The 23859-nt window shown below is 36.9% G+C and overlaps 1 protein-coding gene across 1 annotated transcript; it reads right to left on the reverse strand.

Moving 5' to 3' along the window:
• Positions 1-4950: 4950 nt before the first annotated feature.
• On the reverse strand, positions 4951-23668 carry LOC107669921 (nuclear mitotic apparatus protein 1-like). The gene is made up of 23 exons (XM_016462354.1): positions 23619-23668; positions 23029-23078; positions 21996-22081; positions 21813-21892; positions 21015-21100; positions 20330-20398; positions 20102-20192; positions 19812-19959; positions 18854-18990; positions 18618-18729; positions 18410-18527; positions 18194-18334; positions 17958-18071; positions 11991-17762; positions 11693-11902; positions 11424-11584; positions 11050-11332; positions 10095-10302; positions 9311-9447; positions 8904-9233; positions 8055-8141; positions 7599-7829; positions 4951-5117 (listed from the first exon to the last, which is right to left on the reverse strand). The coding sequence occupies exons 2-23, from the start codon at positions 23068-23070 to the stop codon at positions 5094-5096; spliced, it is 8667 nt and encodes a 2888-aa protein (XP_016317840.1). The 5' UTR covers positions 23071-23078; positions 23619-23668; the 3' UTR covers positions 4951-5093.
• Between the last annotated feature and the right edge of the window lie 191 nt (positions 23669-23859).

A 23859-nucleotide genomic window follows, 5' to 3' on the forward strand; every position in this document is an offset into this window, starting at 1 on the left:
TTCAAAAAAAAAGAAAAGTGACCCCAAACTTTTGAAAGGTAGTATACACCATAAAAAAATGCACAGTGGGGTTCACACCAGATCAGATGCAATGATGGATGACCAGCACCTACCTGACCGAGCTGCAGGCCACCGTGAAAAGCTCTTGAACCTGAACTCTGGGAGGGCTCTGGACTCGGCTGATGACCGGAGACTCTTCATCAGTGTATAAAGGCGAGCAGCTGCTGTTCTCACTGCTGGAGGTGGAGAAAGTCATGACAGCTAGAGAGTAAGACAGAAAGAAGATCAATAGACCTGCAAGGATGCAATATAAACATTAATGTCACTTGTTTCGCTTCCAAGGCTAAGTTCATGGCCAAAAAAAAAAAAACTGGTTAAAACATAGAAAAGAGGGTAAAAAAAAAAAAAACTTACAAACAAACCTTAAGATGTTAAATGTCCCAAATGTCCCAAATTTCTTCAAAAGACTAACATCAGTTCAAAAAGGTGTTTTACAGGCTGAAAATAACAACACAGAAAAAAAATTAAAAACTTTAAAAAGTCTGTTTTAAAAACACATTCTCCAAGTTCTTGGAGGGGGGGGGGGATTAATTTTTAAGAAATGTTTTTCTAAACATTTAATGTCTTGAATACATGCAAGTAAATCTTAATCATTTCCGAAGATTTAACCATAATAAAGTCTAATATTTAAGAAACTTTGACTTGTGAGACACAGCTATAAGGATGTTTTCTGTGTCATATTTTATGTTTTTCTTGTCACAAGTCAACAAAATGACTTCCTTCTGGAAGTAAACTTTGATTTGGAGGTTTTTCAAACATGAATAATTGTTTTTTATTATTGTCATTTCTTCATGGTTTTAAAGAAAAAAATAACCCTTTAAAATTAGACTTAGAAATAATTTTTTTGAAAAATCTTTAAAAAAAAAAGACGCTTATTTTTTTTAACCGTTTCTTCAACCTGTCGACAAAATCTTAAAAACAAAAAATGTTTGCAAATGCGTTTTTTGTTAAGTATCATACACCAGATTTGTATGGCTCTTGTAATATGATATGGAGAATATGGAGTTCATACTCAAGAAAACACCTAAATTTTTCTAAAAACAAAAATGATGTATGGATAATCAAGTAAACCTAGTGTTTATGTTTAAATATCAGTAACAATATAAAAGTTATTTTACTTCATTAAAAAAAAAACAGTGAATATTTCACATCAGAAAGACACATTAAGGTGGACAATTTCAAATATACTAAAAGGCAAATCATGCTGATAGTTTAGAAGACTTTGTTGGGTTAATATCATTATCAGATAGTGGCATAAACAGTCTCACGCCATTAACAAAACGGTAAACAAAGAAAAGCAGAAGCTCCAGCTCGAGTCCCCGTAACATGAGGGATGCCTGTCTCGGGCTGAACTGGAAGTCAGCTGTATGTAGAAGGAAATAAAAGTAAGCAGCAGCTCATCCAAACGTGTGTGGCACCATCGCACAGGGATCCCAAGGCCTCGACAGGCCCTGTCGGCAGGAACCAGCATCACTCTGTGTGGCATCCAGGACTATGGCACTAATCAGCTCACAGCCACACTGGGACCAACCACAGTCTGAACCATCACAACCCACTCTGACCTGGAACCAAACCTGCAACCTTCTCAGTGGCAGTCTAACTCCTTATCCACCACCCCACCGTTACTCAGGACTGGAGTTGATACTCACCCTGTAGCATACTAAAGACAAAGACACACATTACCCATCACATTTACATTCAACACATGCTTTTATCCAGAGTCACTTACAAATGAGGAACATCACAAGCTATTTGTCATGGTGCCAACAATAGTCACAGTAAACAACGCCAAGTTTAGTAAAACTAGACTAGTAAACAAGTAAATGCAGAAAGGATAAACTGTAATAAAGCACAGCCGAGTGCAACAACTTTTTCAGAGGCCTCTATTTTTTCCATCAAAAACAAGCTAAAATGTCAGCCTTATGAAATTTGATTTGAAACAAAAAAGTATTTAAAAAGATAAAAGACTGTAAGTCACGGTTCTAATGAGGGAAAGAACTACGATCCAACTGACAATCAAATTAAAAACATTGAATGCAAAAAAGTAATGCTGATAATATAGGTATGTGTAGAAAACACAACTTTTTGAAGTTGAAATGATGCAGACTGATGACTTCAACAAAAGCATATGCCATTCATAAACAACCTTCTTTTATAAGTTATTGTTAAAAGGCATTGCTGGGAACGCCCACAAAAACGTCATAACCATTTATGGAAAACAAACCATTCGAATAAGATTTGGAATTCTATATTAACAGAAAAATAGAGTGTATGATAGAAATTTGTATATTTGATGTACTTTTTTATACAGAAAACGAAAATTTGAATTGTAAAGAACAACATATTATACATTTGTTTATTTTGTTAGGAAAATTCCATATACATAAGAAGAAGTGGGCTCAATGTAAACCAAATTTTGCACATTTTATAAATGACTTTAAATGATATGTAAATCTCTTAGAACAAACAAAAAACAAAAAAAGCATTGAAAACATGTAATGCTCTGAAAGCATTGAACTTTATGTAATTTTCTTCCTTTTTTTCTCTGGCAGCTAATAATGTTAATTTGATAATGTAAATATGTAATACCTCATGTTCTTGTGGCATTGAATTAATAAAGCATAAAAAAAAAAATTAGATTTTTACATCCTCACGCATGTGCGGTATGACTCGTTTACTCATTCACTACATAGTGAAGGTCACATACTTCACAACATTAACGAAGAGCGAATGAAAATGGACATTTCCAGACAATGTTGCACACTTTGCATGAGATTATACATGCATCTCATTTCAAAACTGATATGGATTTAGCTTTGTGAACATCAGATTTCATGTGGTATTTTACAGTTCACACTACAAATGTCAGAAACACTGTGAGAGTTAAGTTACAAAAAAGGCATTTCTATCATATCATCACAGCTCACACTCTGTAGGCAAACATTAGGAGTCGATGCCCGTCCATCATCTGGATGATTTTGGTAATGTGCTCCTTGATCTGTCAGAAGAACATCAGTCACTGTAAACATCCGATTAAAACATATCGGTAGGCTACAAAACATTAAAAGACGACAGAGTTGACTTACCCATGACAACAGCGCTGCCTCCTTCACCACATTTAACTGCATGATGGACACTTAAAATAGGTAATGACACAGAATGTGCATTTAGATGTATATATATATATATATAGGATATATAGTGTTGGGGAAAGTTACTTTTAAAAGTAATGCATTACAATAATGCGTTACTCCATAAAAAAGTAACTAATTACATTACTTAGTTACTTTTTATGGAAAGTAATGCATTACGTTACTTTTGCGTTACTTTTTAAATCTGGACAGGGCTTGCTTGTTTGTTTTTAAAATAAAAAAGTTCTATTTTTGGCAAATATAAAAGCCTTTTCTATATATATACAGTGTATATATATATATATATATATATATATTTATTCAGAGCTGGGTAGTAACTGATTACATGTAATCTGGATTGCGTAATCAGATTCCAAAAATTAAGTATTTATAATTAGATGAGATTACATTTTAAAATACTCATCAGACTACAGTTACTTTTCATTGATTACATATTCACATAATAGCAACATATTATTCAGAAATCAGTTCAGGTTTAAGAAGTGTTTCATCATTGCATCAACTACTGATGAGCACATTAATTAAAGATAATTTAACCATGCATTACTGTGTCTTCGGAAGGCTTTTGCCTTTTGTCTTTCAAACACATTAAAATGTGCAAATTCATGTTATTTCTTATTTACATGTAATGCAGGCATTCCCAAACTTTTTTTGTCAGCTAAACCTCTTTCACCTAATATATTTACTTTAAGTACCCCTAAGATTTTAAAATAAATATTTTAATAATTAAGCATCACATTGCATGTTCAGTTCTTTGAGGGTGGTTAATGGTCACATAACATGCAGATAAACAAATAAAATATTAAATTTTTTAGTAAGCATTTTATTTTGATTGTTATTTTAAAATGATTTATTAAAATAATTTATTAATTATTTTAATTTTTAAATTTTTTTGATTTCATTAATTAGCTTTTCATTAAACTCATGAACCATCTGCAGTTCCTTTACGAAGCCCAGTTTGGGAAACCTTAATTCTCTTCACGAAGTTAATAACAAAGAATGGAATATATTTTCTTCATCTTTGTATTTTTATATCGATATGGTACAAGATTATCCTATTCAAATCAATGACAACTCAAACTTTTCATAAATATAGATTATGAATCCTAGTAGAAATAATTTTATTGAACACCCGGTTAAATGTCTGAAGATTTCACGCAGTCAGCAATTTAATATCTTTTTGATTTCATATTGCATTTCTAATATGGAACTCTTTTACAGTCTCTCATAATCTGTTTGGCTTGTTATATTGAACACATTTAACATCAATACTATTAACATAAGTTTTATGTGACTGGTACATACATTATCTCAATTTTCCTGGCAATAACTGAAAATTCTTAAAAGATTTTTCTCAAATTCTGATGCCTTTAATTGTTCACATTTTAATATACAAGCTGAGTTGTTCAACATCCAAAATGTATCTCTCAGCTTCAAATTTATATTGCACATTTAAAAAATGTAAAACAATGTATATATCTCATTATATAGCTTATTTATTCTTTATTAAACTCGAATGTATCGCTGTAGCTTTAATTTTTTAAGTTTCTAAAGCACGGAACATAAAACAGAATTGTGAAAAAAAAAAACATTCCAAACACTCTAATGTATATTAACTTTCAATAGAAACTTTTCTATATTCATACATAAACTGCTTCTATTTAGCAATGGCTGAAAAACCTGTCAAAGATTTGATATAGAATACTTTATTACAGAACAAGGAATACATTTAAATATTATACAACCAGTTACATAAACAGGACAGTAATTAAGACCACTGCATCCCATAATAAAAATAACTTAATTACAAAGAGAAAAGATAAACAAATAAAAAAAGAAAAAGAAAAGGGAACAGATGGTTTTGCAGTTGAATTCTCAAATTTAAACCTTAATCCTGATCTTCATCTGTGGAGAAAGAAAGAAAGAAAGAAGAGTCAGAAAAGTATTCAATGCATTAAAATACATATGCATAGAAATTTCAATAGCAATAGAAGAACAAATCACATTTTGAAATTCAGACACTACATGTTACTCTAGAATATATCCGGAGTTACACCATTATCATGTGAAATGATCAGAAATGCAGTGAGACCACCACCAAACATACACAATACTACTGTGATTTTTTTTCTGTCATATATATTTCTTTAAACAGCCTATTTTTGCATGTATATCAGTGGACATGACTACTGTATGTTATTCACATGCAAAATGGACAAATGAAAAAAAAAAACTGGAGCAAGCATAATAATACACTGGAAAAACTCATTAATTGTTTAACACACTGCAAAAAGTTATTTTAGATGTTCACAATTGCCGAGTAATTACTAGAAACAACAACTAGAAAACAACTGATGTGCGGCCACGTTACAACAGCTTCAAATGTGGTTAGAATATCTGCTTTAAAATGTTTAATCTTTTTTTAACAACAACAAAAAAAAACACTATTATAAAAGTAAATCAAATAAAATTAAGAACATTTTACTTATAAAAATTTAGCATTCAATAGATTATCTAAAAATTGCCATTAAAAAACAAACAAACCATTTTTTTCTGAATGTCATGACATAAAATTAGGTCACACCAGCCACCAAACTTACAAAGCCACAGTTAATTTAAGCGAATTGAAAAGTTTACCAGGAAATTTGCTAAAAATGTTTTCCTCAGGTCATCCAAGATGTATAGTTTCTTCATCAGATTTGGAGAAATGTAGCATTGCATCACTTGCTCACCAGTGGATGCTCTGCAGTGAATGGGTGCCGTCAGAATGAGAGTCCAAACAGTTGATAAAAACATCACAATAATCCACAAGTAATCCACAGCACTCCAGTCCATCAGTTAACATCTGGAGAAGTGAGAAGCTGCATGTTTGTGATAAAGAAATTCAACAAGATGTTTTTTCCTTTTTTTGCTTTAAGTCTTCTATCCATAATAACGCTTCCTCCAGTGAAAAAATTTATCTGGTCTAAATCAAGAGATGAATCTGCACAAGCACCATTTACAAGCCAAAACAGGTGGATTTTGATGTGAGAGACAACAGGAGATGGACTTTATCACTGGCGGACGCGATATTATGGATTATGGACTCATATTTTGGCCAGAAGTGACTGTTTAAAGTTAAAGGGGTCATATGATGCGATTTCAATGTTTCCTTTCTCTTGTTACAAGCTCTTGGTGCATAAAGAAGATCTGTAAAGTTGCAAAGACTAAAGTCTCAAATCCAAAGAGATATTCTTTATAAAAGTTAAGAATCAGCCACGCCTACCTAAAACGGCTCGTTCTAACACGCCCCCACATGTCTACCTCACGATGTGGGAAGATTTGCATAACGCCGCCCAAATGTTCTCACAAAGAAAGGCGGCGTAACTTTTATTCTCGCTGTAGTATTGTTACTGCCGCCATGTCGTGAAGACGCTGTGTGTTTTGTTGTGGTTTGTAATGGGTTTTAATGTTTTTGTCTCATCGCGCCGGGACACACGGAAACACAGTATGTTAAGGGCATAACATTTCCGTCACACGCTCGAGGTATTCGGCCAATCACAACACACTGGATAGCTGGCGAATCAGAGCACACCTCGCTTTACAGACCGATGAGCTTTGTAAAAATCGACGCGTTTCAGAAAGGCGGGGCATAGAGGAGAAACAATAATGTACAGTATGTGGAAAAGAATGTGTTTTTTTAACCTTAAACCGCATAAACACATTTCATTACACTAAATACACAAAATAATGTTCTTTTTAGCAGCATCATATGACCCCTTTAATGAAGGATTTGTTTCTTACAAACACACAGCTTTTGTCTTCTCCAGATGTGAACTGATGGACTGGAGTGCTGTGGATTACTTGTGGATTATTGTGATGTTTTTATCAGCTGTTTGGACTCTCATTCTGACGGCACCCATTCACTGCAGAGCATCCATTGCTGAACAAGTGATGCAATGCTACATTTCTCAAAATCTGATGAAGAAACAATCTCATCTACATCTTGGATGGCCTGAGGATGAGGACATTTTTTAGCAAATTTTCATGTTTGGGTGAACTACTCCTGTAACACCACAAAATGAGTGAAACAATCCCACAGAGAGGAAAGACACCTGCAGTGTTAAGAGAAGTCATACATAACAGCTGATACATACAGTTAAATACTTAGGCATAGATCAGCGCAGCAAGTCACTGTGTTCCCTAAACACACACAGCAATTACTTTAACACGCCTGCAATTTCTAACCACAAATACTGGAATTTAAAGAAATAAAACACTTTCTAATGCATTATATTTACCATGGCATGTGCTACCGTGTTTATATCAAGAGAAGTATAGAACTAACAGATAAGAACTAACGCCATATGGTTTTGGTTAATGAGTACACAAAAGAGTTTATTGTACCTTTTTGGCATTGGAGGATTTGGGCGACTTGTTTCGGGGAGACTTTCTCAGAGTGGAGTCCCGAGGAGACTTGCCGGCCACCGCCGAACGCAGGGCACGACTGGCCACGGCGGGAGATTTGCGGGCGCTGTTACGCAGCTTGTTGAGGCCACGCTGCAGCCTGCTGTCACCACAAGTGCTGTTCTTTGGAGTATTTACAACAGTGAACATCACAGATTGCCTTCGCTCGGCCTAGTAAGAGGAAACAGAAATATTATTACTCTACATTATTTACACAGCTGTCTAAATGAGCACACACAATATGCTTCCATAAAGCTGTTCAGCTTATTGCCCTAAAAAACAAAAAAAAAAGTAGCATTTGTAAGGTATGTGTTCTAGGGATATTTTATAACAATTTTCATCTCAAATGAAGACTAGTTTAGTAACAACTACAGACGTCCAATAAAAGTATCTTACCGGTGAGTTTGGAGGTCTGTTTTGACTGTTGCCGAACATGCCTTTAGGTGTCACTGGTCGTGGGAAGCAACTTGCCAACTTCTTTGCCTGTGGAAACAACATTATTTGTAACCAACAGTTTTACATTTTAGTAACATTTTGAGTTTATTAGACTGGTTTAAAGACACTCAGAACCAATTCTTAAAATCTGGTCGAATAAAATAAGTTTTATTTTTTTCCAAATTCTTTTTCTTTTTATTCGGGTTTCAATTTTACTGATTTAGTTTTAACGGTTAAATTAAATTTTAGTAATGAAAAAGTCTGATTAATTTAAATTCAGAAAAATGTATGAAAAGTTTAACAAGTTAAATTTTTACATTGATATGTATGTATCCCCCCCCCAAAAAAAGTTTTTTCAAGATTCAGTTTTAACGGTTTAATTAAATTTTAATAACAAAAAACATATCTAAACAATTTAATAAAAAAAAAATTAAAAAAAAGTAAACTCTTTTACGACAATATGGCCCTATGAAAGGATTAATTTTTTTCATAAATTCAATGTTGTCCGTTTTAGGTTTTCTGGATTTATGACTCGAAATATTAACCAATGAATTAATCTTTAAAAATTGTCAAAAGAAAAATGTAACAATTCCTTTTATATATATAAATTCTACTGTATAATAGAAGTGTCACATTTTCTTCAAGTTTTATTTTAAAGGGTTGTTGTGAAGAAATGACTCTCAGAGCAGCTCAATCAACCAAAACAACCAAACAATTAACTGGGATCAATAATTGATCAAAATATAATATAATATATATATATATATATATTTTTTTTTTTCTTCTAAACGGGCTTTTGTTCTCTCGTACCTCAGGTGTGTCTGGACCTTGCAGTTGAGATCCAGGGCGTTTGGGAGCCAACGGGCTGCGTTTATTTTCTGAAGCACGTGAGCTTGTTTTTGTGAGCAGAGCGGCCCGGTGAGCAGCAGTGCTGGACCAGATCTGACCCGGCAACATAGTGGCGCGCTGGGGCTGGGAGTTCGCAGAGCTCTGGCTTGAACTTGGTGCAAGAGAGAAGCGGCGAGAGTTCAGGGACTCCAGGATCTGACCAGGCATCACGGATGCACGTCGGATCGTCTCATCCGGGTCACCCATTCGCAGGTCCTCGTCTGTTATGGTGAACGAGGGACCCAGACTGGGCTGTCGAGGCAAAACGATACAGTTTGATTCTGGTCTTATACAAGCAATGCAGCTAAAGCGAACTATTCCAAGCTTACCCTGGACTCCAGCGGGTAGCTGCTCTTCAGGTGGGGCAGACAGGCTTTGTTTCGCGTCTGCAGTTCTGCGATGCGCATCCAGTCATCAGCAGCATGCTCCGGTTCATTCTCTGCTCCAATACAGAATGTACTGGTGGCTACACAACACACAAAATAAGTTATAATATTACTATTATATTACTATTATGAGGCTGTACAATTTGGGGGGGAAAATCTAATTGTGATCACAATTTAAAAAATATTATATTATTATAATTATTATTATAAAATATGAAACAAGTATCATCACTATTGTAATATATCACTGTAAAAAAATATTATTTAATACAAATATATAAATATAAAAATAATATAATAATACTTTTATTTTACAGTATAGTAATTTTCCTGCAATTTTTAAATGCAACAAAACAGTTTTGTTGTGCTCGATGATAGAGCTGCACAATTTCACCCAAAAAAATATGTAATTATATCAGTATTACTATAAAATAATAATATTTATTATGAATCAAAATATTAAAAGAAATATTACTATTCTCATATATAACTACAAATTTTAAAAAGTATTTAATAAAAATAATGTAATAATAAATAATTGTATTTTACAGGACACGCTGATACACCAGATGTCCTAAAATAAACGAAAACTGAAATAAATATTATATAAAATAAAAAATCTAGAAAATATAAAAATAAAAAAACAATTCGAAACAAGAACTATAATAGTATCTCGATACTAAAATGTCACTGGTAATCCACAGAGTAGCTATAAGCAACATTTCACCTCTTGGTGGGCCAACGTTGTGCACGGTGCTTCTGCGGTATCCAGGCAGACTCTGAAAGGTGTCTGCTTTTGATAAAGTTGCGGCAGCACTTTCCTCCGAGAGGTCCATGGAGAATGGCCGTGAATGCTGAACTGCCAAGTTGGGCTGAGATCGGGCAGAGTGCAGACTAGAAAATGACTCCTCGCCTTCAGCATTTCCTGATGTCTTCTAAACGAGCAAGAGTAAAAGAACAAAAAAACACTTTAGAAACTTTGCGACCCAGTACGAGAGAAAAAAAAAAGAGGCCTGACCAAGGAGCCATGAACAGAGGTAGTACTAGTCAAAGTGCATTTTAAGGCAAGTTAGTTTTCTAGGGATGTAACAACTCACTATGTGATACGATTCACGACACTGATTTCACAATATGATTTTCTCACAATTTTTTTTAACAAAATGAGATTTAAGACAAATTATAAATCAAAAGGTGTCCTTTTGATCATTTCTCAGACAAAACACTGCACATCTCTTTGTGAAATTTAAATTGCATAATTTTGAAATCTGAAGCAATAAATGAAAGGTCTGACTTTAGCTTTGTGAAACTACACTACATAAAACATCTGAACTAAACAAAAACAGCAGGTGGCGCTTATGGAACAGCTGCTATATAGCATTTCCTTGGTTACTGCTGTAAACACAGCATCTGCACTTATAAATACTACCCTATTATGTATTATACAGAGGCAAGATGAAAATAAAATACTAGGGATTTCCCACTTGCCAAACTCACATTTATATGACATTTTTCAAATTGGCACCTGACAGGAACTGTCTCATAAATGTTGTTTCTTATGCTCAAAGAGCATTAACCATTGGCTCTTTGCTTTGGAAGGTGGGACTTACTTTACAAGAGCCAACACAACCTTTTTTGAACCCAAGAAAGTGCAGGAGGCAAGTAGAAGGTTGTGAATTTCCTACCTTAGCCATGGTGATGTTGATAACTTGCGTAGTACGTCGCCTGCGAGCCGAAGCGGTCAACTTTGCAGAGTCAACCACAAGATCGCCAATGGAAGTTATACTGGACTCTAGTTTGTGTTCAAAGGCATCGTTGTGGTCCCCTTTACGCTTGTTGCCTTGTTGACTCAAAGGCGTGAAGTAGAGAGTCTCCAGGGATTCGGCCCTCAAGGCACGACGTTTAGCGGCCAAGCGCTCAGAGCTACGAACCAGTGGAGTGCTGGATTCACCCAGTACTGCAGAACAACTGCCAAATTGGGAAAAAATGTACAATGATGCTGCATGAGTTCCATGGAATACCATGTTAGAAACCTATACAGTTGGGTTGGTTTAGTTACCTGTTAGCATTGAGTGAATCGTTCAGCTCAAACTCCAAGCTGTCTGTACTTGTGTCCTGCTGTTTATCTGGGACTCTGATGTACAGACTTTCTCTGTGTCTCATGTTCTCTTTGTCTTCCGTCATCTTCTGCTCTCGCAGTTGCCGGTCAGCAAAGTCCACCTAAAACAAGCACACAATTAAACAAGAAATTGGACAGGAAACTCAAAAAAATGAAAGCTCGATTCAGTCTCATTTCCACATTCTTTAAATATTAAGCAGTAAACTAACTTGTGCCTCCAAGCTTTTCACTTTGGCCGCAAGGTTCTTCTCCTTGGTGCTCGCCTGGTCTAGTTCCATGCGAGCCAATGTCATTTCCGTCTCCAGAGCTTTGACTTCCCTCTTGCTGGCCTCCAACGAGTGCTCGAGAGTTTTGCTGAGCTCCTGAGCTTCCACCAGCAGCTGTTTTTTACCGTTGTAATGATTCTTGGCCTTCTCCACCTGAGGAAGTATAGCAAGTGATGATGCATAAACGATCATGCATAAATATGCACGAAAAAAACAAAGAAAGATGTGATTGTAAACAGACCTGTGCTTTGTAGTGCTCTACTGCTTCTGATTTAGTCTTCAGCTGCTCCAGGAGTTCCTGATTCTGCTCCTCACACTTTTGAGAAGCCTTTTTAAGTGCAAGGATGGAACCATTTTGCTCCTTTACCTTCAACTCCAGCTCAGCTTGAATCTTCTGAGAGGCGTCACACTCCCTCTGGAGAGACTGGTTGAGAGAACTCAGGTGGTCCTTTTCTTGCCTCAGCATCTCCAAATTCTGCTGGTACCCATCAAGTTGACGTTTGTCGACATTAATCTCAACAATCCTCTTCTCCAGGTCCTCTTTCGCCTGATGCATCTCAAGGACATCTTTCTCCTTTTGTTGGCACAGCAGTTCCATCTTCCTGAGTTTCTGATCCAAAGTTTGCAGAACTTGGTCTTTATCTGAGACGTCACGACTGGCAGTTTCCAATTGTCCCTGAAGGGTTTCAATCTTCTCTTCCAGCACTCTGTGGAGATCGTCTTCAGACTGTTTGGCCCTTAACTGCTGATCATTTATTTCATCTTTAAGAGAACTTATTTGAGCTTCCCTCTCAGAAGCAAGAGTAGAGACCTCTAGGATTTTAGCCTGAAGTTCACTTACATCTTTCTCAAGCTCCCGAGCCCTTTCTCTAAGGTTCTCTTGTTCACAAACCTCCTTTTTAAGCAACTGAACCTCAGATTCCTTTTGAGAAGCTGAAGTTGTCAACTCCACCACTTGCGTCTTAAGAGCAACTAAGTTATCCTTTAATGCGTTGTGTTCAGCCTCTAAAACAGAAATCTCCTGTTGCTTCTGCACTTCATCTTCCTGGTAACTTTGGATTTCATCTTTGAGAGAGGTTACTTCAGTTGATAGGTGGTCCCTTTCCTTTCTCACCGTTTCCAAATTCTGCTGGTACTCCTCCAGTTTTTGTTGTTTCTCAACAAGAAGCTCACCAATCCTCTTCTCCAGGTCTTCCTTTGAGTGTTGGATCTCAAGGACATCTTTCTCTTTTTGCTGGCAATTCAGTTTAATCTGCGTCAGCTTCTGATCCAAGGACTCCAAAAGATGATCTTTGTCTGAGACATCTCGACTGGCAGTTTTCAATTCTCCCTGAAGGCTTTCAACATTTTCTTCCAGCACTCTGCGGAGATCATCTTCAGACTGTTTAGCCTTCAACTGATCCGTCAACTGATCTTGAAGAGAATTAACACAAGCCTCCCTCTCAGAGGCTAGTGTGGAGACCTCTAAGATTTTAACTTGAAGTTCACTAACCATTCTCTCAAGTTCCTCACGCTTGGCAGTCTCAAGCTCCTGAGCCTTTTCTCTAAGGCTCTCTAGTTGGTGAAGCTTGTCTTTAAGCAAGACAATTTCAGATTGCTTCTGTGAAGCTGCAGTTGTTTCCTCCACCAATTTCTTCTCAAGGCCATCCATGTTCTCCTTAAATGTGTTGCGTTCAGCCTCTAAAACGGATATCTCCTGTTGCTTCTGCACTTCATCTTCCTGGTAATTTCGGATTTCATCTTTGAGAGAGGTTACTTCAGTTGATAGGTGGTCCCTTTCCTTTCTCACCATTTCCAAATTCTGCTGGTACTCCTCCAGTTTTTGTTGTTTCTCAACAAGAAGCTCACCAATCCTCTTATCCAGGTCTTCCTTTGAGTGTTGGATCTCAAGGACATCTTTATCTTTTTGCTGGCAATTCAGTTTAATCTGCGTCAGCTTCTGATCCAAGGACTCCAAAAGATGATCTTTGTCCGTGATGTCACAACTGGTAGTTTCTAGTTGCTTCTGTAGGGTTTCAATCTTCTCTTCCAGCACTCTGTGGAGATCGTCTTCAGACTGTTTGGCCCTTAACTGCTGATCATTTATTTCATCTTTAAGAGAACTTATTTGAGCTTCCCTCTCAGAAGCAAGAGTAGAGACCTCTAGGATTTTAGCCTGAAGTTCACTTACATCTTTCTCAAGCTCCCGAGCCCTTTCTCTAAGGTTCTCTTGTTCACAAACCTCCTTTTTAAGCAACTGAACCTCAGATTCCTTTTGAGAAGCTGAAGTTGTCAACTCCACCACTTGCGTCTTAAGAGCAACTAAGTTATCCTTTAATGCGTTGTGTTCAGCCTCTAAAACAGAAATCTCCTGTTGCTTCTGCACTTCATCTTCCTGGTAATTTCGGATTTCATCTTTGAAAGAGGTTACTTCAGCTGATAGGTAATCTCTTTCCTTTCTCACTGTTTCCAAATTCTGCTGGTACTCCTCCAGTTTTTGTTGTTTCTTAACAAGAAGCTCACCAATCCTCTTCTCCAGGTCTTCCTTTGAGTATTGGATCTCAAGGACATCTTTCTCCTTTTGCTGGCAATTCAGTTTCATCTGCGTCAGCTTCTGATCCAAGGACTCCAAAAGATGATCTTTGTCCGTGATGTCACAACTGGTAGTTTCTAGTTGCTTCTGTAGGGTTTCAATCTTCTCTTCCAGCACTCTGCGGAGATCATTTTCAGACTGTTTGGCCCTTAACTGCTGATCATTTATTTCATCTTTAAGAGAACTTATTTGAGCTTCCCTCTCAGAAGCAAGAGTAGAGACCTCTAGGATTTTAGCCTGAAGTTCACTTACATCTTTCTCTAGCTCCTGAGCCTTTTCTTTAAGGTTCTCTTTATCGCAAACCTCCTTTTGAAGCAACAGAAGCTCAGATTCTTTCTGAGAAGCTGTAGTTTTCAACTCCACCACTTGCGTCTTAAGAGCAGCCAAGTTGTCTTTTAATGTGTTGCGCTCAGTCTCTAAAAAAGAAGTTTCCTGTTGCTTCTGCACTTCAATTTCTTGGTAATTTCGGATTTCATCTTTGAGAGAGGTTACTTCAGTTGACAGAATGGCTCTTTCCTTTCTCACCATTTCCAAATTCTGCTGATACTCCAGCAGCTGTTGTTTCTCAACAACAAACTCACCAATCTTCTTCTCCAAGTCATCCTTTACCTGATGCATATCATGGACATCTTTCTCCCTTTGTTGGCACAGCAGATCCATCTGCTTCAACTTCTGATCCAAAGTCTGCAGAAGTTGGTCTTTGTCTGAGACGTCTCGACTGGCAGTTTCCAACTGTCCCTGAAGGGTTTCAACCTTTTCTTTCAGCACTCTACGGAGATCATCTTCAGACTGTTTAGCCTTCAACTGATCTGTCAACTGATCTTGAAGAGAATTAACACAAGCCTCCCTCTCAGAGGCTAGTGTGGAGACCTCTAAGATTTTAACTTGAAGTTCACTAACCATTCTCTCAAGTTCCTCACGCTTGGCAGTCTCAAGCTCCTGAGTTTTTTCTCTAAGGCTCTCTAGTTGGTGAAGCTTGTCTTTAAGCAAGACAAGTTCAGATTGCTTCTGTGAAGCTGCAGTTGTTTCCTCCACCAATTTCTTCTCAAGGGCATCCATGTTCTCCTTAAGTGTGTTGCGTTCAGCCTCTAAAACAGATATCTCCTGTTGCTTCTGCACTTCATCTTCCTGGTAATTTCGGATTTCATCTTTGAGAGAGGTTACTTCAGTTGACAAGTGGTCTCTTTCCTTTCTCAAGATTTCCAGATTCTGCTGGCATTCGGAAAGCTCTTGCTTCTCAACATGAAGTTTAACAATCCTCTTCTCCAGCTCCTCCTTTGCCTGATGCATTTCAAGGACATCTTTATCTTTTTGAAGGAAAAGCCCTTCCATCTCTTTGAGCTTTTGATCCAAAGAGCCCAGCAGTTTTTCTTTATCCGCAGCACAACGATTGACCATATCTAGTTCTCCTTGTAGGGTGCCAACCTTCTCTTCCAGCTCTCTGCGAAGATCTTCTTTAGACTGTTTGGCAAGCGATTGTTGATCCTTCATCTCATTTTGAAGGGAAATTACTTGAGCCTCTCTCCGAGAGACGAGAGTGGAGACCTCTAGAATTTTGGCCTGAAGCTCACTCACCTTTTTCTCAAACTCTTCATGTTTGATTGTCTCAAGCTCCAGAGCGTTTTCTTTCAGGGTCTCTTGATGGGAAAGCTCCTGTTGAAGCAAGAGGAGCTCAGATTCCTTTTTGGAAACTGTGGTTGTCACCTCTACCAACTGGTTCTGAAGAGCAGCCAGATTTTCCTTCAAAACGTTGTGGTCAGCCTGTAACAAAAACACTTCTTGCTGGGAACGGCAGATTTCCTCTTGGAGAGATGATACTTGAGCGGAGAAATGGTCTCTTTCTTTTCTCAGCATTTCTAAATTCTGCTGGCACTCATCCAGTTGTTGTTTCTGCTCAATGATCTTCTTTTCCAGGTCTTCCTTTGCTTGATGCATCTCAACGACATCTTTCTCTTTTTGTTGGCACAGCAATTCCACCTGCTTCAGCTTCTGATTCAAAGATTGCAGAAGATGGTCTTTGTCTGCAGCATCACGATTGGCAGTGTCTAGAAGTTCATGTAGATTTCCAACCTTCTCCTTCAGCTCATTGCGTAGATCATCTTCACACTGATTGGCCCTCAATTGTTGATCCTTCATCTCATCTTGAAGAGAACTTAGACAAGCTTCTCTCTCTGAGACAAGAGAGGTGACCTCTAGGATTGTGGCCTGAAGTTCACTCACGGTCCTCTCAAGCTCCTCACGTCTGGCTTTCTCAAGCTCCTGAGCCTTTTCTCTCAGGGTTTCTTGATGGCAAAGCTCCTGCTGAAGCAAGTGGAGCTCAGATTCCTTCTGTGAAGCTGTAGCTGTCACCTCGGCCAACTGGTTCTGAATAGAAGTCATGTTTTCCTTTAACGCGTTGTGTTGTGCCTCTAAAAAAGACAATTCTTGTTGTTTCTGCACTTCATTTTCACTGTAATGGCAGATCTGCTCTTTAAGAGATGTTACCTCCGCTGACAGAACCAGCATTTCTTCTTGTTTTTCTGAAGCAATTGAAGAAGCAGAGTCAAGCTCTTGCTGAAGTTTCTTAACAGTGTCCTCATGCTCTTTTCGATTTGATTTAATCATTTCGTTTATTTCAATATTTTGTTCCTTCACAAGCTTTAATTCGTGGTCTACAGAGTCATAGCCGTTCCTCAGATTTCTGATTTCTTCATCTTTTAGGGAAATCTGTTCAGACAGATCCAGAATTTGTGTTCGGAGGCTCTCGATTTTGGCCAAAGCCTGACTAACCTTATTCTCCTCCTCCGTTTTCTCCTGTCTGAGAATATTTATTTGCTCCTGAAGGTCTCTACTGGCCTGCAGATGCTCATCAAGCTCCTGCTGTAATGTGCATGCCTCCTTTTTCAGGGATTCGTTCTCTTGTACAACTTTTTGATGCTCTTCCAGCTTCTTCTCATATTCCTGAATGGTGGCTCTGGCGCTTTGCAAGTCAACGATAAGGGCATTCAGGGCGTCCTGCTGTGATGCTCTCTCCACTTCTAAACCCTGGATCTCAGCGTGCAGAGCATTAACCATCTTATCTAAAGAGGCTACCTTCCCCTCCAGTTCCTCTCTCTGTTGGCGAAGGTTAGCAGAGATTTTGATCTCTGCCGTCAACTGCACTTCCACCTGTTGCAGGCGAGAAACGTCACTTTCCAGAGCTGATATCTGTGCGGTAAGCATTTCCTTCTGTGTCCATAAAGCCTCCTGCAGTGTTTCTCTCTCTAAGCGGATGTTATTGATGGACTGCTCCAGATCAAACACCGCCATTTGGAGTCTTTTGGTTTCCTTTTCAAAAGAGCCTTTCTCCTCAGCCAGCAAAGCCTCAACTTCTGCCTTCTCCTTCTCAAGATGGAAAATAGTGTCCTGAAGCTGAGCGAGTTTAAGAGTCAGATCTGCCAACTCCTGCTTAAGCTCCTCCCACTGAGAAAATGCAATGATTCAAAATGTTAGTCAGAATTGGTCAATTCCGTGATGTTGTTTTCAGTTCTATAAGAAATACTGTTGTCACATATATATGCTGTCCAATAATAATCAGTAATGTCTATGACTGAAAAAATATTGAAATACTGAACATATGAAAGAAAATTATTATGAAAGAATGACAGAACATCTCACCTCCATGATGGGCCCCAAAACCTCTCCTTTCTCCTGAGATTTAGCTTTCTGGAGTTCATCCTCCAGGACGGAGATCTTTCCCTGAAGGATCTGAACCTGCTCACTCAGACAATCCTGCACAAGGAGAACATGAGCAGGAAAAAAGAACACAGATTAACACCAGAGCGTACAAAGTAAAAACATGCAGAACATGATTAACAAAATAATATAATTTCAATATAATTGAAATTATCGACCCTTTGTGTGACGGCCTCATTTAACTCCTTCTCCAGAAAATCTTTTCTGCTCTTCCACTCAGTCTCTGCCAATTCGTGAGCCAGTGTGAGTTTGGCAACTTCTTCCTCGGCTCTCACCAGTTGATCGAAGGTGTTTCGCACCTGATGGGACCAGAGACAGGTAAAAATGATCTGATCATGACTTTAAGCAGGACTTCAAAACAAACAGTATCTCACCTGTGCAGTAAGCGTTCCATTCTCCTCTGTCAGTTCATCAATCTTTCTCTCTTTTTGGGAGTTGTCTGTTTTTAAGTATTGGCATTGCTTTAGAACCTCATGCACTCTGTGGAGAAGACTGTACAAGAAAAAAAAAAAATCACTTTAAAACAAACGTTTTATTCAAATAATTACTGTAAACCCAAATGTGTCCCGTATTGCACCTCACCTCTCGTTCTTCTCCTGGAGCTCCAGCAGTGCGGCTTTATGGTCCTTCTCCAGCTCTCCTTGTTCCCGCAGCATTCGCTCCACCCTGTGCTGTAACTGCGAAATCAGACCCTCTGTGTGCAAAAGAGAAAAAGTAATTGAACCAAGTTCATATCACAGCACCAGTTCATCTCATTCACTTCAGGCAGCATAATAAAATGAAAGGAAACATGGTGATGCATGGGTACTTATGAGTACCTTTCTCTGAGATGATGCTGATCTGATTGGCCAGTTCTTTCTCCAGCTCGTCTCTCACATCTCCCTCATGCGCCAATTCTTTCCGGAGTCTCTTCAACTGGAAATGTGGTGTGCTCATTACATCCTGCACTGGAGAGCTGGAGGTCAAGGATGTATGGGTATTATTTAGTAACTTATTATTAATATCTCAGAACATATATAATGTTTAATGCATTATTACTACTGACATTTTATATTTGTTGATGTGTATGTGATTGCAATCCATGCTGCAGAACAAATTGCCCTCAAGGAGGACATTAAAACAAAGATAATTTCGGTCTTTGCTGAAAGCGAAATGTCATTTTAGGATTTATGAAACTATGCTGTAATAACTACCTTACTAAAGATTAAACAGCAAATTAGGGGTTTATTAAGGCAAAAGTTGTAGTTAATAGTAAGTTAATTGTAAGAATTGGTCCTCAAACTAAAGTGTGACCTAAAATTGTATATAACTTTCTACAAAAAATGTTAGTAAGCAATTTTTTCACATTCAAATCGTGTTAATGTGCACATTGTTTATGTCTTGTGGCTATACTATTGAAACATTAAAGTATTTGAATGTAGACAAATTGATTATCATTTCCATTGTAAATTTTGGTTTAAAAAAGGAGGGAAAAAGTGGAAATACATTTTTGTGGTAATCAACATTATGCCACAAATGCTGTCAAATTTGAAAAAACAAATGCACAAACTCCTTTAAATATGAACATGTAAAAAGTCAGTTATATTATTTAACAAAATGCTGATTTTTACTGTAAACAAAAGCATTTTCTATTAGCATTGCCTTATTTGTCACCATACAGTTACAACCTTCACAAGCAGTGACTCTTTTAACATTTTGCATGGTTTTAGTCATGAAGCTTCTTTGTTCTTCACCATGGGATCAGCAAAAAAAACACAAAAAAAACCAAACACTGACCAGTCCAAGCTGGAAGCCACTGTGCAAAGCTCTTGAAACTGAACTCTAGGAGGCCGTTGGAACCGGCCGACGATCGGAGACTCGTCATCTGTATTTAACAGAGAGCTGCCACTGCTCATACTGCTGGAGTTCGCAACGTTCTTACCAGCTACACAGTGTGTACAAGACAGATGATTAATAGACGAGCATAGATTTAACTTAACATTATCCAATTCGCTCTCTCGAAACACTGATGCACAGTAACGTTGAATAAAGAAAATATGATAATACTCAGTAACGTGGCTACTTACAGTTTTGGTCTAGAAACTGATCTAGGCCTTCGTCTAAAGACAGACCATCAGCATCATCTTTTACAAAACGAAACATGGATGTAATTTCCGACTGACACAGACAGAGAAAGAGAGACACATAAGAACATACATTTCAAAATTCAATATTTGTTGTAGCAGCAATATATACGGAGCTAAGAAAAGCAAAGCATTTAATAAGTGACAGACTGGTCATTAGTAAACACTCACCTCTATATTCGAATCCATGGGGAGCAGGATGCCCTTTTTAAAAGTGCAGTAACAAAGCAGAAGCGCCACCTGTGCACATACATTAACACAAATAAATGCACAACATCTCCTGCATAGCATTAAAGGAACAATTCATCCAAAAATTAAGCTTAGTGTAAGTGACCACAGTCACAAAAATGTAGTGAACTCAGCAAAGTTAATGTCTTTCATTTTGGTCTGTTCCTCATACAAAGCTTCAGAAAACTTAGAATCTAGGAGAATAAGTCAGTCATATGAACCACTTTAATATTGGTTTGTTATTAAATGTAAATGAGAACGTAATGACATGATTTAGTTTTTGTTATGCAAAAAAATTTCCACACATGCAGCATAAATACAAAGCCATTAGCAGCATGTCATATTCAATGGATTTCCAATCTTTTAGATGCCACAGACCCCAAATATGATCATTCTCATGCAATCAGACCCCCATCCTAATTATTATTTAGGAGTATTAATTATTTACTATAATCATTTTTTTTATTAACACTTAATTTAATTATGAGTAATATTTTTAATCTATTTTAATGTATTTATTTTAATTTCATTTTATTGCAATTTTTAGTTATTTATTTTAATATTTTTTATTATGTATTTATTGAGTTTGAAAACCCCTGATTTAGAGCACAAATTAACAAATACACACCTTGGCCAGCTGAAGCTCCAGGTCAGTCCCTCCACTGATCTTCTGTAAGATGAGGGAACTTTGGCTTTTGGTGAGGTGACAGTCATCTGCACATGGAGGAGAGAAGTTTATTTATGTTTTAACGCCATATCAGCAACAATGGCTATTTTCATTATACAAAAACATACAAGAAACAACAATAGTACTCATACAATCTTTCAGTTAAATCAGTGATAAAAATTCTAAAATTCTTCCAGGAGAGACTTTTTAAAAAATGTCTTTTAGTACATTTTCTGAATAACATCGTTGTCTAATATCGTTTAAAATTGGACATGCTATTAAAATATGTTTTTAAAAATTCTTACGCAAGTCACAGACTGGTTTCTCTTCTGCTTTCAATAAATATGAATGAATGAGTCTTGAATGTCCAAATCGACGGAGGAGAGAAGTTGCAATACAGGAACCTTACCTTATTTTAAGTATATAAAATTACAAGTATAGGCTAGATTTCTAAACGTGAACTATTCTTATATGTTTCATATCATGCAAACATTACAGGTTGTACATGGTCATGAAAGGTGGGGAGATTAATAAATAGCTCAAGTCACTTTCAAGTGCCTTTCCGTATCCACGCTTTTCAAAAACAATGAGACATATGCAGTATGTTCTGTGTTAATCAACATTATACCACAAATATTGCCAATAAAGCAGAATTTGTCACTACTACAACATTTCACATTCACTGCCCAGTCCAGCATTAGTCTAAAAATAAAGCACAAAAGCATGAAATTCCAAAAAAGACAAGCATTTGTAACTCACCCTGCAAAACATTGAAGATGACTTCCACTTTCTTATAGAGGGACAACGTCTTAAAATCCTCGGTGTTCTCCATCCCCCTTCTAAAGTAACAGATAACGCATTTGTCAGAAGTAAACAAAGTTAGTGCTAGTTATCAAGGTATTTCCATATTTACCACCCAAGAGTCTCAAAGTGACAACTCACAGTTTGAAGCATATCTTCAAGAGTCGAAGCCCATCTCTCATCGGAATGAACTCCCAGAGGTGCTTCTCTGGAAACATGGTGTTTATCTGTCAAAAGGACAACAGTCACCATATAAAACATCATAGAAGAACATTAAGTGTTTTAAACTATAAAACTGATGTTACAACCAGTGTTGGGGGTTACGTAATCAGATTACTTTTTTCAAGTAACTAGTAAAGTAACGCATTACTTTTTAATTTACAATAAAATATCTGAGTTACTTTTTCAAATAAGTAACTCCAGTTACTTTGTTTTCCCATTTATTGACTGACCGCTCTCCTGTCCCCATATTGAGAGAAATCGGGAGTAAGTGCAGAGGCGCTGTGTGAACAAAATGTTACTGTAGTTCTAGACTAAATGTCAATGTGCATTTACTTATCTCACTTGCACAAAAACAGATTCAGTATTCCTCAAAATGAATGAAAACAGTGCAATGCAAACCTGCAATAATTAAATGTATTAAATAACACAAATATCTTTTATGCATTTAATCCCATTTTATTAATCAATATCTTTGCTGCCGACTTTCGATGATCCAATTCAGCCATATTAATAAGCAAAAATGACATATGTTTTTCTTTCTTTTTGTTTCATTGCTGAAGAGTGTTGAACTTTCTTCTCCTGCACTCTATGCTTCATGCAATCCAGAATGGCTGAGACATATTCGTTTCACTTTTGGTGTGAAAGGGCCTTTACATTTGCCAAAAATAGAAATTTTTACATTAAAAACAAATTAGCAAGCCTAGCTCAAATGAGAAAAAGTAACGCAAAAGTAACGTAACGCATTACTTTCCATAAAAAGTAACTAAGTAATGCAATTAGTTACTTTTTTTAGGGAGTAACGCAATATTGTAATGCATTACTTTTAAAAGTAACTTTCCCCAACACTGGTTACAACACTTAAACATGTCAACAGACTAGAATAACTGAGACTAATAATCTAATATATTAGTCAGTTTTTTTAATAAACAGCAAAATTGGATGACACTCTTACCCATGCCAAAAGCGGTCTCGCCTTGTTCATATTAAACTTCATGGCGGACTCTATTAAAAACATATTTTAAAATGTTACTACAGCACATAAGCTGGAAGAAGAAACAAACCAAGGCTTAATATTTAATGACAAAGTCCTGTTGTAATTAAACTAGGAAAATAACACACCCTAAGAAGCTTGCTTAATGATTACACCTAGTTTTAGACTTCAGAATAAAAGATGCTACAACAGGCCAAAGTGAACAATTCTAAGGATACAAGACAACATTTGTGTATTTTGATGATAATTAACAAAATCCACACCTAACGTTATGCATTAAATAAAATCACAAACACATATCTTTTTTTTAAATATAGTGCACATCTTAATATAAACATGCCAAAGTGTTATGCAGGGCAGATAAACGCAATATAATCATAAGTTACTTGCAGTATAGTTATATTCAACAAGGAAGCAAGTTTGTTTACTCTGCAACGTTTAGCCCGCTAACTTTTTTATAAAGTTTAAACTTCAAAAACAATACCCTCATAAAACGCCATATGAAGCTGAATATAATTTTTATATATTAATGAATTAAATGTTTTTTTTACCTTGATTTTAGGGCGAGATGAAGCAAGGATACACATCAAATCACTCGCTGAAACGTTTTTAAATTCAAACTCAAAGCGTTTACTGTATTTGAACAGCGATTGGTCGTCATGCTTCGTTCTCATTGGCTGTCTCAAATCAAAGTATCCAATGGAAACGCTGCTTCTTAAGCAACGCCCCTGTAGTCTTTCAAATCTCTCCACTTTTTTTTTTGGAAACACCAAATGTCACGTATATTCCACT

This window comes from Sinocyclocheilus anshuiensis, unplaced genomic scaffold, assembly GCF_001515605.1.
Source record: "Sinocyclocheilus anshuiensis isolate Anshui unplaced genomic scaffold, SAMN03320099.WGS_v1.1 scaffold272, whole genome shotgun sequence".
Lineage (NCBI taxonomy): Eukaryota > Metazoa > Chordata > Actinopteri > Cypriniformes > Cyprinidae > Sinocyclocheilus > Sinocyclocheilus anshuiensis.